The sequence below is a fragment of the Mustelus asterias genome, chromosome 9 (genome assembly GCF_964213995.1).
Source record: "Mustelus asterias chromosome 9, sMusAst1.hap1.1, whole genome shotgun sequence".
Taxonomy (NCBI): domain Eukaryota; kingdom Metazoa; phylum Chordata; class Chondrichthyes; order Carcharhiniformes; family Triakidae; genus Mustelus; species Mustelus asterias.
This window is the reverse complement of record NC_135809.1, coordinates 79252966-79266683: the sequence shown is the minus strand read 5'-3', so window position 1 is coordinate 79266683 and position 13718 is coordinate 79252966. Positions and strand designations below refer to the sequence as shown.

The window sequence follows — 13718 nt, the reverse complement described above, 5'->3', positions numbered from 1 at the left end:
CCAATTTTGTTTGGAAAGTTTCCTATGAAGTGCCTTGGAATGTTTTATGACATTAAAAGGTAATGCATAAATACAAGTTATTGCTGTTGTTTTGAAAGGAACATAAATCTAATCATACTGTTCCATGAGTCCTTTAAAATGCCAAGATACCTTTTAAAGAAGTTACCATATCATGGGAAAATTAGCAAAAGAATCAATGATATTTCTATTTTACCATTGAACATAAAACTATTTTAGTATTCAGTTTGTTAAATTAAATGCCAAAGGGATTCAAAATAACACTGAAAATGCATCAAGGAAGATGTTCTCCTTTGAAATCTACAAGATCTACGCTACAGCGACATGTTCCCATCCAGTTTTGGCCCATTGTTTCCATGGTAGCACGCTGCACGTAGGCAGTACATGCCAATGAAGGAGCATAGATGCCAATGAAATCAAATATATGACAGTATACTAGACAAATACATGGCAAAAGATGATCCTCACATACAGGAGCTCCAAATAGGATTCAACATTTTGTAGAAAAATAAATCTTGTCTACTTGCATTATTATATAGGGAAAACATTAATAGGCATCAATTTTGATACTTTTTTAAAATAACTACAGTTATTGAACGTTAAAGCTATAGTACCCCAATCATGTTCTGCAGTATGATGGATGATCCATCTTGGCCTCTTACTGAAGTCCCCAACATCACAGATGCCTGTCTTCAGCCAATTTGATTCACTCCACCCAATATGAAGAAACAGCTGGAGGCACTGGATTCTGCAAAGGCTATGGGCCCTTGCAAGATTCCAGCAGTAGTACTAAAGACTTGTGCTCTAGAACTGGCCATACCCCTGCAGCCAAGTTATTCCAGTGCAGCACAGGAACCTCTGACAATGTATAAAATTGTCCAGGTATGTTCTGACCCACAAAATAAGCTAATCCAAACCGGTCAATCATTGCCCCATCAGTCTACTATCTATCATCAGCAAGTAAGAGGTGTCAGCATTCAGTTTGGATTCCCCAGGGCCACTCATCTCCTGACTTTAGTCTTGGTCCAAATATTAATAAAAGAGCTGGAGTCAATGGGGAAAGGAGTGTGCCTGCCCCTGACATCAAGGCAGTATTTGACGGAGCGTGGCATCAAAGAGCCCTAGCAAAATTGATGTCAGCAGGAATCAGGAAGGAAACTCTCAACTGACTGGCATCATATCTAACAAAGTTAATTGTGGTTGTTGGAAGTCAATCGTCTCAGTCCCAGGACATAGATAGATACATAGTACAGTGTCCTAGACCCAACCTCCATCAACGACCCTCCTTCCATCTTGAAGTGAGGATGTTCACTGATGATTACTTAGTATCATTCTGACCCCTCAGATACTGAAATAGTTTGTGACCATATGCATTAAAACTAGGGCAATGTTCAGGCTTAGGCCAGGCCAGTGGCAGGCAATCAAAAATCTAACCATCTCCCCATGACACCCAATGGATAAGCTCCCAACTAGCATCATCTTATGGGTTACCATAGACTAGAAACTGAACAAGTCATGTAAATACAATGACAACAAGATGTCAAAGACTGGGAAATATATACAATGGCTACGAGAGGTCAGAGAGTGGGAATTCTGCAGAGTAACTCACCTCCTGACTCCCCAAAACTGCCCACCATCACAAGGCATAAGTCAGGAGTGTGATGGAATACTCTCCATTTGCCTGGACTAGTGCGGCTTCAACAATACTCGAGAAGCTCAACATCATCCAAGATAAAGCAGCCTACTTGATTAGCATCCCATTCACTACCTTAAACATCCATTCTCTCTGCCACCAAACAACAGTGTACATCACATACAAGACGCAGTGCAGCAATTTGTCAAGCCTCCTGCAATAGCACCTTACAAAACAGTGGTCTCTATCACCTAGAAGGACAAGGGAGCAGACGCATGGGAACAGCACCATTACCTACAAGTTCCTTTCCAAGCCACATGCCATCCTGATGTGCACGCATGTGTATGTACACCAAATGGACTGCAGCAGGTCAAGGCAGAGGCTCACCAGCATCTTCTCAGGGCAATTAGGGATGGGCATAAATGCTGGCCAAGCCAGTAACACCCACATCTCAAAGAGTAAACTTAAAGGGCAAATGTAAAGGAATATATCCCAAACAAGGATTTAAAGGCACAAAAGAGAACTGTTCTATTATTCATTTTGCAAAATTAAGATCCAGAAATTCAATGTGTGAGCAGTTATAATGCTGCCCTTCACTCTACAATTTGGCTTCCAACATAGCACTGGGTCAGCCTCAAGCTATGCAGGTCAAATAAATCACCTTTACTAAACTACATCTAAAAGAAAGAAATCTGGCACTTATGGGTGACCTGCACAATTTTGCAGTTAATAGTTTTTAAACAGCAGTTGTCCAATTTTCAGAAAGAATAGAAAATTGGTACACTACTTAAATGGAAAAAGATGGCAGAACTTGGTAGAAAAGTGTGATCTGGGTATCGTGGTACATTAATCACAGAAAGTTAGTATGTAGGTACAGCAAGTGATTAGGAAGGCAAATGGAATGTTGGTGCTTATTGCAATGGAATACAGAAGTAGGGAAATTTTACTGCAGCTGTACAGGGTCCTTGGGTGTGACTACATCTGGAGTACTGTGTAGTTTTTTTTCGATGTGGAGATGCCGGCGTTGGACTGGGGTAAGCACAGCAAGAAGTCTCACAACACCAGGTTAAAGTCCAACAGGTTTATTTGGTAGCAAATACCATAAGCTTTCGGAGCAATGCTCCTTCGTCAGATGGAGTGGTCTCTGTTCTCAAACAGGGAAATATATACAATGGCTACGAGGGGTCAGAGAGTGGGAATTCTGCAGAGTAACTCACCTCCTGACTCCCCAAAACTGCCCACCATCACAAGGCATAAGTCAGGAGTGTGATGGAATACTCTCCATTTGCCTGGACTAGTGCGGCTTCAACAATACTCGAGAAGCTCAACATCATCCAAGATAAAGCAGCCTACTTGATTAGCGTCCCATTCACTACCTTAAACATCCATTCTCTCTGCCACCAAACAACAGTGTACATCACATACAAGACGCAGTGCAGCCTTGACCTGCTGCAGTCCATTTGGTGTACATACACATGCGTGCACATCAGGATGGCATGTGGCTTGGAAAGGAACTTATAGGTAATGGTGCTGTTCCCATGCGTCTGCTCCCTTGTCCTTCTAGGTGATAGAACAGTGCTATGTTGGAAGCCAAATTGTAGAGTGAAGGGCAGCATTATAACTGCTCACACATTGAATTTCTGTTTGAGACCACTCCATCTGACGAAGGAGCATTGCTCCGAAAGCTTATGGTATTTGCTACCAAATAAACCTGTTGGACTTTAACCTGGTGTTGAGAGACTTCTTACTGTAGTTTTTTTTCTCCACACTTGAAAAAAGATATACTTGTATTAGCAATGCAGGGAATGGCCACTCGACTCATTCCTGGGATGAGTATTTATCTTATGAAGAAAGGTTGAACAGATTGGGCCCATACACATTGGATTTTAGAAGAATGAGAGGAGATCTTGTTGAAACACACAAGAATTTGAGGGAACTTGATATGATGGTCACTGGGCAGATGTCTCCTCCTTTGGGAGACACTAGAAGTCGAGAACACAGATTAAAAATAAGAGGTCTTCCATTTAAGATGAAGATGATGAGAACACTTTTTCTCTGAGGGTCATTAGTCTGTGGAGGCTGGGTCATTTTAAGGCAGAGTTAAACAGATTTTTGATAAATGAGTCAAGATTTATGAATGGGACACAGGCAGGAAGATGGACACCACAATCAGATTAGCCATGATCTTATCGAATGGTGGAACAGGCTTGAAGAACAAAATGGCCTATTACTGCTCCTAAATCCAATGTTCCTAATTCTAAAATAATGTGACCGAAAGAACACACTTGGCGGGAAAACGGTTCACCCTGATCACGGGCCAGCGGTCTGTGGCGTTCATGTTCAATAACACGCTGAGGGGCAAGATCAAGAACGACAAGATCTTGCGGTGGAGAATTGAACTCTCCACCTATAATTATGACATCATGTATCGTCCAGGGAAACTCAATGAGCCCTCGGATGCCCTGTCGCGTGGAACATGCGCCAGTATACAGGAGGACCGAAAGAACATGTCTTTGACACAAGTGGCACCTGCATCATCTTTATTTAATCTGTTTAACATTTTCACCTTTCTCCAATAAAAGCAATAACTTATACTGGAATACAGTTAAATGAGTGAAAAAGCCCCTACCCAATATCAATATTCAAATATAAACTTCAACACAATGTAGATAGGCTATTTGACCACAGGAGCATTACATGCAAGCCCATTCCTATCCTCACACGTTTTCTCCACCCATGCAAGAAAGTCACAAACAAACTGAAGGAACTTTGATTTTTTCCACTCCCCAGTTCAGGTGCACCACGGCCAATCATGCACTAAATCAATTGAGAGCAATCAACTTGCTTGAAAATTAAACCTGTGCCTTTCTATTTTCATGACTCAATAGTACACTAGACAGTACATCCCCTCAGCTTTCAGAGGGGGGGATAACAAAAATATCATTCAGTCTGATAGCATTTCGTGCAGCTCCACCATTCCACATAGTACTAATTTGATGATTCCTCATTTTGGAAAATTCATGAGGAAGCACCATCACCATCCAGGCGTACTTGAAAAATTGTCACTTTGATGAGGTACAAGAGACAGCACGCACCCTTACAGAATTACAATTACAAAATTGGTGAATATAACTTGCTGAGTACCGAGCTCTATTGTTCAAGACAAAGAAAAATACTGGTAATGTAGCATTTCAAATTTCACTTTAAAGTCACCACTATCCATAAAAAAACTAAACAGCATAACTCTTGTTTTCATACACTAACTGTTCAACTCAAAAACGGCCTGCTTTTCACATGTCCTGTATATGAAATTTCAGCATCTAAAACTTTATTGGTTGCACAGAACTTTAGGGCATCTCAAAGTCATGAAAGATATTCTCAACAAGTTCACCCACAACATAATACCTGAAATGCCACATAATGCCTTAAACTTGTTAACATTGATACATTTGCCTCTTTTCCTTCAGTTATGCTATTGTGGAAAATCTGTTCGTGAACTTGATGGTGTATTTTAATGGCAACATAAATTATACATGTATCAACCTTGTAAACCAACAACACATTTTAGTAAACTGCTATTCTCATCATAAGACATTGTTACTTCCCAGTGAAATATTGCAGTTTTGTGCAATTAGACAAGACCCTTTCCATTGTATACATGAAGTTTCACACCAAAACACAGCTGTAGAAAGAAAAATGTGTTAACTCTAACTCCAATTTGTCAAAAAGACATACTACAGTATACTCTTGATAATTCAATGTCATTTTGAGTAAACCAGCAATAACCTAAATAAAATGTACAGAAAGTAATTTTAAAAATCACTCCAAAATAAGAAAACGTTTGAATTGAAAACCACAAGTTTGAGAACAGGATATGGACTATATTTATTGTATCAATTACTTGTATAACTCATGTGGCTTACAAGGTGGTTTAGGCAAAATATTTCCTGTGCGCTACACAAGCAACTGCCAGTCTTCATATAATGCATTCCAGCCATACTGACTTCAAAATAATTTCTCAATAAAAAGCAATAATTACATCACCATTATTATGAACATCATCATGTCGACGTATGATACACGTGATCAAAGGAAAAAGTAATCCAAACCTGTTTTTACAAAAACGAAATCATCTAAACAAATCACTTCCCTGGAGCTCTCAGTGCACATTAAGTTACAAAACAGTAAACTAATCGTAAGAATCCAAGGGTTAGAAATGTTCCAGTGGTGTCAGTGAATCTCTGCTAGATCATCTTAAAGAGTTTTACTTTCCAGTGTAAGGTTTAACCACCTTGCAGCGTTTTTATTATAACAGGGCATATTCCCATATCAACCTAATTAGCCTTGACAGTTGCTACTTGGCACTGGTGCAGTGGAGAGAAAGTAAATCAGGCATATATTTTTCTATAGCTTAAATCACTGTTTTCAATATATATGCTAGACATATGTATATAAAACTCGGTTTGTCCTTCATGTTCAAAAGTGCATCAAGTACATCAAGAAAGTACGGTTAATTCCCAAGACCGGAAAATTCCACCCGAGGTCATCAGACCTTCCCATTGTCTGCCTCTTACCCGGTCTAATTCCTGTGGTGAGCGGGCTGGTAGAATTCCAGCAAAAGTTTCAGATCAAGCCCAAGGTGCAATGCCTTTTCTTGTCAGTTTGGATCTTGTATTTCTATCTTGTGGGGACCATGAATTGGATTCAATTTGAATTGGGTTTTGCAGCATGCAAGGAAACGATTCTTGCTTTGTTCATTCTGCGCATTGGCTTTGTAACTTTAAGAATGGAGTAAAGATTTTTAAAAGCACAATCACTGTTGTCCAGACCTCAGACTAACTGGCTGTGGTGCTGGTTTTCAATCACAATGTTTTTTGACCTCCCAACTGCCCGCAGGAAACAGCGGAGCAGTTGTGTAGTCAGGTACTGAAAAGGTGTGAAAAAAGCAGAGCAGTTGTGATAGGTGACTTTAACTTCCTCCATATTGAGTGGGAATGCCTTACAACCAGAGGCTCAGATGGAGAGCAATTTGTTAGGTGTGTCTAGGAGGACTTTTTCATACAGTATGTTGACAATCCAACCAGGGAGACTAGACTTGATATTGGGGAATGAGCCACGCCAGGTGATCAATGTTTCAGTGAGGGTGCATTTTGGGCTTAGAGACTATTAGAGTCATAGAGGTTTACAGCATGTAAACAGGCCCTTCGGCCCAACTTGCCCATGCCGCCATTTTTTTTAAACCCCTAAACTAATCCCAATTGCTCGCATTTGGCCCATATCCCTCTATACCCATCTTATCCATGTAACTATCTAAATGCTTTTTAAAAGACGAAACTGTACCCGCCTCTACTACTACCTCTGGCCGCTTGTTCCAGACACTCACCACCCTCTGCTTGAAAAAGTTGCCCCTCTGGACGCTTTTGTATCTCTCCCCTCTCACCTTAAACCTATGCCCTCTAGTTTTAGACTCCCCTATCTTTGGGAAAAGATATTGACTATCTACCTTATCTACGCCCCTCATTATTTTATAGACATTATAGTCATTATTCCATAAGATTTTGGGTAATCATGGATAATGACAAGAAAGGCCCTTGGGTGAGGGTGCTTAATTGGATGAAGGTCAATTACATCCAAATTAGACAGGAACTGGGGAATGTGGATTGGGAGCGACTATTTGAAGGCAAATCCATGTCTGACATGTAGGAGGCTTTTAAAGGCCAGTTAATTGAAGTGCAGGAGAGGTGGTCCTCGCAAACATGAAGGATAGAAACGGCAGATCGGGAACCATGAATAACAAGCTTAGACAAAAGGAAAAAGGAAGCATACGATAGGTCTAGGCATTTATATAAAACATTGGTTAGGCTGTATTTGGAGTATTGAGTGCAGTTCTGGTCACCATACTACCAGAAGGGTATGGAAGCTTTGGAGGGAGTGCAAACAAGGTTCACCAGGATGTTGCCTGATCTCAAGGGTGTTGGCTATGAGGAGAGGCTGAATAAACTAAGATTGTTTTCACTGGAAAGATGGAGACTGAGGGGAGGCCTGATAGAGGTCTACAAAATTATGAGAGGCATAGACAGGGTGGATAGCCAGAGACTTTTTCCAAGGGTCGAAGTGTCAATTACAAGGGGGCACAGGTTCAAGGGGGAAAATTTAAGGAGATGCGTGGGGGAAGTTTTTCACGGAGAGTGGTGGGTGCTTGGAACGCACTGTCAGAGGAGGTGGTGGAAGCAGACACATTAGCAACATTTAAGAGGCATCTGGATGTGCACATGAATAGGTAGGAAAGAGAGCAATACAGACCAAGTAAGGACATCATGATCGGCACAGGCTTGGAGGGCCCAAAGGCCTTTCCATGTTGTACTTTTCTTTGTTCGGTCAGTGCAATCCAAGGTCCACAACAGCCTAGAATCTGGCTTCTGGAAACGTAGTATCCAAGAGCGATTAGCACTCATTTCTATTAATTGTTTTTTCTCCCTGCATCCCATTTGAATTTTGTGGGTCTGAATATTTTGAAAGGACTACTTTTAGTGCTGTCATCTAATTGGGGGATATGTCCTAAAGCATTTTTCAATATGTACTCACGTCTGCAACTTGAAACATATGCAAATTAAAGGGAACATCAGTTCAAATCCTAAATGTGGTCCAAAGCTCCATAGTATGCATCTAAGTGGCCTACAAAATTAAAACCTTAAAAGCCACCGTACTAAACTATGAAATCAGAGAATCAGAGAAACCCTACAGTACAGAAAGAGGCCATTCGGCCCATCGAGGTGGCACAGACCACAATCCCACCCAGGCCCTACCCCCATATCCCTACATATTTTACCCACTAATCCCTCTAATCTATGTATCCGAGGAGAATGTGCAAACTCCACACAGACAGTGACCCAAGCCGGGAATCGAACCCAGGCCCCTGGAGCTGTGAAGCAGCAGTGCTAACCACTGTGCTACCGTGCCGCCCATATGAAATATGAGAAATCTCAATTTGGAATTCCAGTTTCCAGCCACTTACTCTTCATGTGATGTATAACATCTGAAATTTTTTTCTTTTTCCCTAACTTCTCCCACACATTATTCTCCATCTCTATTAACAAGTTATCCATAGTCCTCTTAAAACTTTTCCACTTCAGTATTGCAACATCTACACATCAATTAAATGTTTCCAGTCTTTGGTTAATAAGGTTACACCAAGTCATACATTTCCTGATGTTTTCTAAATTAACACCTTGTGATCTGATTACCTGCCTACTCCTGCACCTATTTTCTATATTTCTATGGAAGGCATGGAATACAGAGTATAAAGCGCAGTTAGGAAGATGTAATCTTCATGAATTTATTCTTGCACCCCACTACTCCCACATTGATTAGTTATATTTCTCACACATTGCTCAATAAAAAGTAACAACTTATAAGCAGCGATATCAATGTTACTTTTAAGCCAGGAAGAAAGCATTTCAAAATTTGTATAATATCACTTCTGGAATTCAAAATTTGTACTTTTAGCAAGTACAGGTTAACTTGCGTTCAATATATATTTACATATTTTTATGTTTAAAGGGGTGTAATATACGATCAAGAATCTTAAATGAGCAAGCACACATTGCACTAAAATTTGAGATATTATGCTACATCAGGACTTGCATGTGATTCAGAATTATTCAAAGTACAATAAGTTACTTCACATCAAGTTAACAGGATGAAGGACGAGGTTTCAATATCTAAAATACAATCACTGATAAATCATACTTTTGAATTCCAATACAGTATTAAACTTTATTGATCATAGCTATATCCATTTGCTCCACAAACTACGTACCCCTCCAGCAATCTCCACAAGTCTCCACTTTATCATTGAGCTGGGTACAGCGCAATGAAATGTGTGAACTTGTTCCAATTTAAAGACATTTTCTGAGTCACTTTTCACCCATTTTCTCTGCTCCAATCCAATGTTGCTTAGTATAGAAACTTAAGGGGGACTAAGCTTGCACTCGCTTATGCCATGAATTGGTACTCTGATACACTACAGGCCACACTACTAGCCTTACACAATGAATAACAGTTACCCGATAGAACTTTTTTTTTTTAAACAAGCCTTGATCACTTGCTACTACATATCTCCTTTTCATCCAGGAATGTGAAGCATTCTCAGTTGCAGGAAGATCCCTAAAGTGATCTTGTTTTCTTAATTCCACCTTTTACTGGTTATCAAAATTTGTGATGTGTAGATTTTGCAAGAAACTCCAATCAAACAAGTAAGGCACTAAGGTTTATGTCCACAGGGAAAATATAACAATGATTTAAAAGTCCCCAGTCAGGGACAACCCCATACTCCATAACTGGCCAGCAGGTGGTAGATTTTCAGTAAGACAGGTTCACAATACCAGCTAGTATAGTGCACATTAGCAGCCAAAGATTTAAACATAAATGTCCAGCTGAGGCAGTGAAGTTCACATAACACAGGTAAATTTGGAGCTCAATCAGGATCATCTTGTGAACAGTTAAATGCTCAACTGCATAGAGTTGCCAGGTTCATCATAAACAATTCTTGAATTCAGTTGAAAGGAAGAAAAAGTCAATCTAGTACTTTCCGAAGAGAACACAATTGTTTCTAATAGTCAAAAGTTTATAGCTTTAAAAAGTGGTTACAGAAATTGTCAGCATTTAATAAACATAACTTCTCAGGATAAAAATATCTATGCTGACTCAAGTTTAACCAAATATGATTTTTACAAAAGTCAAATGAATTAAGGCTGTACAGTAATACCAAGCAAAATTAATCTTGTATGACCTTCAGAAATTGGAAGCGGGAGAAAATGTAATTACTGCGCAGCTAAAACAGTTGCACCTGCAAAATTACAAGTCAACACAATACTGAAAGTAAAATAACAGCACAAACTTTATAATCAAATTCTCTCCCACAACAGGACAAAGTATCACTACAACTACTTAACGACATCAATTCAACTTCTCAAAAATGTCAACTTCTTTAAAACAAAATCTATAAAATAGCAAGTCAAATCCAAATACCCAATCCAGTATTTATTTCTGCACTGTGAACTGGTGGTTGGCCCGCATGGTTACTAAGGCAGCTAATCACATGACAATGATCGAAGGCTGACTTTACAGAAACAAAATCAGACAAAAGCTTTTAAAGAGAGCATGATATCTAAAATTGTAATTATGGGTGCTGTTCTAGAATTATCAATAGTGTTGAGAATAGAAGTTCAAATAAGTGCTTTGCTGTAGATCTTTGTTTCTCTGCTTTTAAAATATTTCATTATTTCATAGTTCAAGATACAATTTATTCTGGAGTTTTATGAAATAATGTGAACTCAGATGTGGGTGCAGCTTTACAAAATTTGACTTATCCCTTTTGAGCAGGAAGAACAGGATGCTACAAATACTGGAGCGAGAGTAATGTGAAACTGAATGCACAAAGAACCTAGACTGAGAAACAAAGAAAAAAGGGGGAGAGGCGGTCATTTCACACCCAGAACTACACCCACCCATATCCCTCACCCCACATCCACACATATATAGCCAAAAGGAAAACAAATCAGAAAAAGTCAAGCCTTCACTGCACTTGATAAAAGGGAGCAGAAGGTAAAATCTTAACAAAAGAAATCCTTGGTAGGAAGAACTAAACTGGGCAAATTGAGAATGAGGGAGGTATGTGGGAGAAAGATACTATTTCAAAAATAGTATTTGCAAAATAAAGTGAATAATTACTTAGTGTTGTTAAATAAAGATGCTATAGATTGATTTATAGCAAAAGGATCTGAAGAGATATGAATAGGGAGTATCATAACACAAAAGGTTAGAATGAGAAAGAACATTGCTCCCATAATTTTTAAAACTGTACAAAATTTGAAAACGTCAGCTATAGTAACAGGTGTAATTAGGGCTATCTGAACATCAGTTATTTTTTTCCCAAATCATCACCAGCCAACTCGACTAGCATTAAAAACTTCCAGAAAACTACTCAATCCTCCAGGTTGAGCTCATCCCTGGAGAACACACAACCATCTGGAACAGAACAGCCACAAATTCATTTTTGCCTTACTTGTTTCTCACTGAGAGCAGTTATCTTTGCTTGCAATTCATGTAGCTGTTTCTTCAAATCAGCATTCTGTGAAATAAAATTTTAACAATACATGTTATCTTATTGCTAATACAAGTCTTTTTCCCATAGCGGGAAATTGAGTCATTCACCATTTTCAGTTGAACACTGGAGAGGGAGAAAATCAAAAAGCCTTTTTTTTTTAAATGACTAACAAAAATACCTCATTTTCTTTGTCTTAGCCTATTTAAAACTGCTTAAGGCTTTGGAATAAGCCAGAACTATAGTGCATTTTCAAAACTAAAATCCATATCGCACATTTTCTAAATTTTAGTAACATGTATAATTAGAAATGTGAAAACATTTTAATTACAGATGTAATAAATATATTTAAAAACGCACAAAAGAGTAAACAGGACACAAAAACAAAATATACCTGTGGATCCTGTTTCATCTGGGCCACAAGTTTCTGTTTGGAGAAGAGATGAAATAAAGTTAATGTCCTATGAGAGAGGGGATCATTCCACAGTGAATATAACAAGGGCTGGTTTTATTGATCAATCCAGCCTCTGAGGTCAAGTGTTATGCTAACTATATCTACTTTCTTCAACAAATATGGACTCTGAGACTTCTCAGATTGCTTCAAATTATAAATTATATACACACATAAGGTGTTAATAAACAAGTCCTCAAAAAATATTGTTCCTAATTTCTACCAAAATAAAAAAATCAGTTAGAAGTGAATAATGCTTCCAGAATACCAAGTACAGAATTGTTCTACATACAAAATGTTTACAAGTCTATTTTTTCTTAACTAAATTGTGTAACTAAATAGTTTCCACAAATTCCTAACTTTTATTCATAACTCAAATTACAAGAATATACTTCACCTATCCATTTATTTTTGTTTTCCCCATTCTCCCAAAAATGACTGGGTGATGTAGTTTCCGAATACTTAAAAAATTAAGACACAGCCTAAATTTAAAAAGTTTGTGATTTGCATTGTACTTTTTTTTCTAAAATAAAACATAAAATGGTTTCTCGCCAATTATTCCCTTTTAGCAGATGTGCCTGGTGTGTGTGTGTGTGTGTGGTGTGTCGCTGAGAGGTAGTGGTTGGAATTAAAACACATACACTACATGCAATAAATGAAAAGAGACCAGGTTACCTGATGAAACTGGATTTCCACTTTCAGAGCCTCCTGCAGAGTTTGTAACTCCATCTCCTCTACTTCCCGCGCCACTTTCCTTCACTTTTTTTTCCTCCACACCCCCTTTTAAAAGGAAAAAAAAGGAAACACCCGGCTCCCCTTCTCTTTACCCCCTCCCCTCTTTCCTCACGCAGCCAAAAAGAGTATAAAAAATACAATTCAACAAAAACAGGGCCCGAAATAATTTCACGAGGGAGAATAAAGTCCATTAAACATCGCGGTCGGCCCGCATGTGTATAAATATCTGCTTTTTATTTATATTGATAAATATGTTTTATATATAAAATATATATATAAAAATGTATAAGATAGAGGGAAGGGGGAAACAGAAAGATACAGGGAGAGTGAAGGCGAAACAAGTTCTCCCATCCACCGGACTCATCACTCTGCGCCGCCGCCGAGCCAGAGGGGGGCGGTGAGCTGCCCGACCAACAACAACTTCAAAAACATTTCCCCCCACCCCCCCTCCTCCAAATTAATATCAACAGAGGGGCCCAAATCACAAAATTATCAAATAAAATGGCACCGAAAATAAACTGACTCAGAATATAAAACGGAAAGGGGGGGGGGGACAAATCCTGAAGAAAAAAAAACACCTCGGTGTGAAACGAGCGGCCGAAATTTATTTTACTTTTTCTTTTAATTTCTTTTTTTTAAAAAAAATATCTGGGTTAAAGAAAACTTCCAATTATTGCCCCCTCCCTCCTTCGAGAAAAGAAAGTAGCTGTGTTGTGCGCGCACCCCTGCCCCTCTCTCTCTCTCCTCCTCACTTACTTACTGGGCTTCACGCTCAA

The 13718-nt window shown here is 39.0% G+C and overlaps 1 protein-coding gene across 5 annotated transcripts in view; it reads right to left on the bottom strand.

The window, feature by feature from the left end:
- phf21aa (PHD finger protein 21Aa) overlaps positions 1 to 13070 on the bottom strand; it is a 310619-nt gene extending 297549 nt beyond the window's left edge. For all 5 annotated transcript variants that reach the window (XM_078220409.1, XM_078220407.1, XM_078220411.1 and 2 more), the window contains exons 1-3: positions 12883 to 13070; positions 12151 to 12183; positions 11718 to 11783 (exon numbers count right to left, since the gene is read on the bottom strand). In XM_078220409.1, the coding sequence (XP_078076535.1) occupies positions 11718 to 11783; positions 12151 to 12183; positions 12883 to 12936 (153 nt within the window). In that variant the 5' untranslated portion in view covers positions 12937 to 13070. The remainder of the gene's footprint in view (positions 1 to 11717; positions 11784 to 12150; positions 12184 to 12882) is intronic.
- Positions 13071 to 13718: the final 648 nt, after the last annotated feature.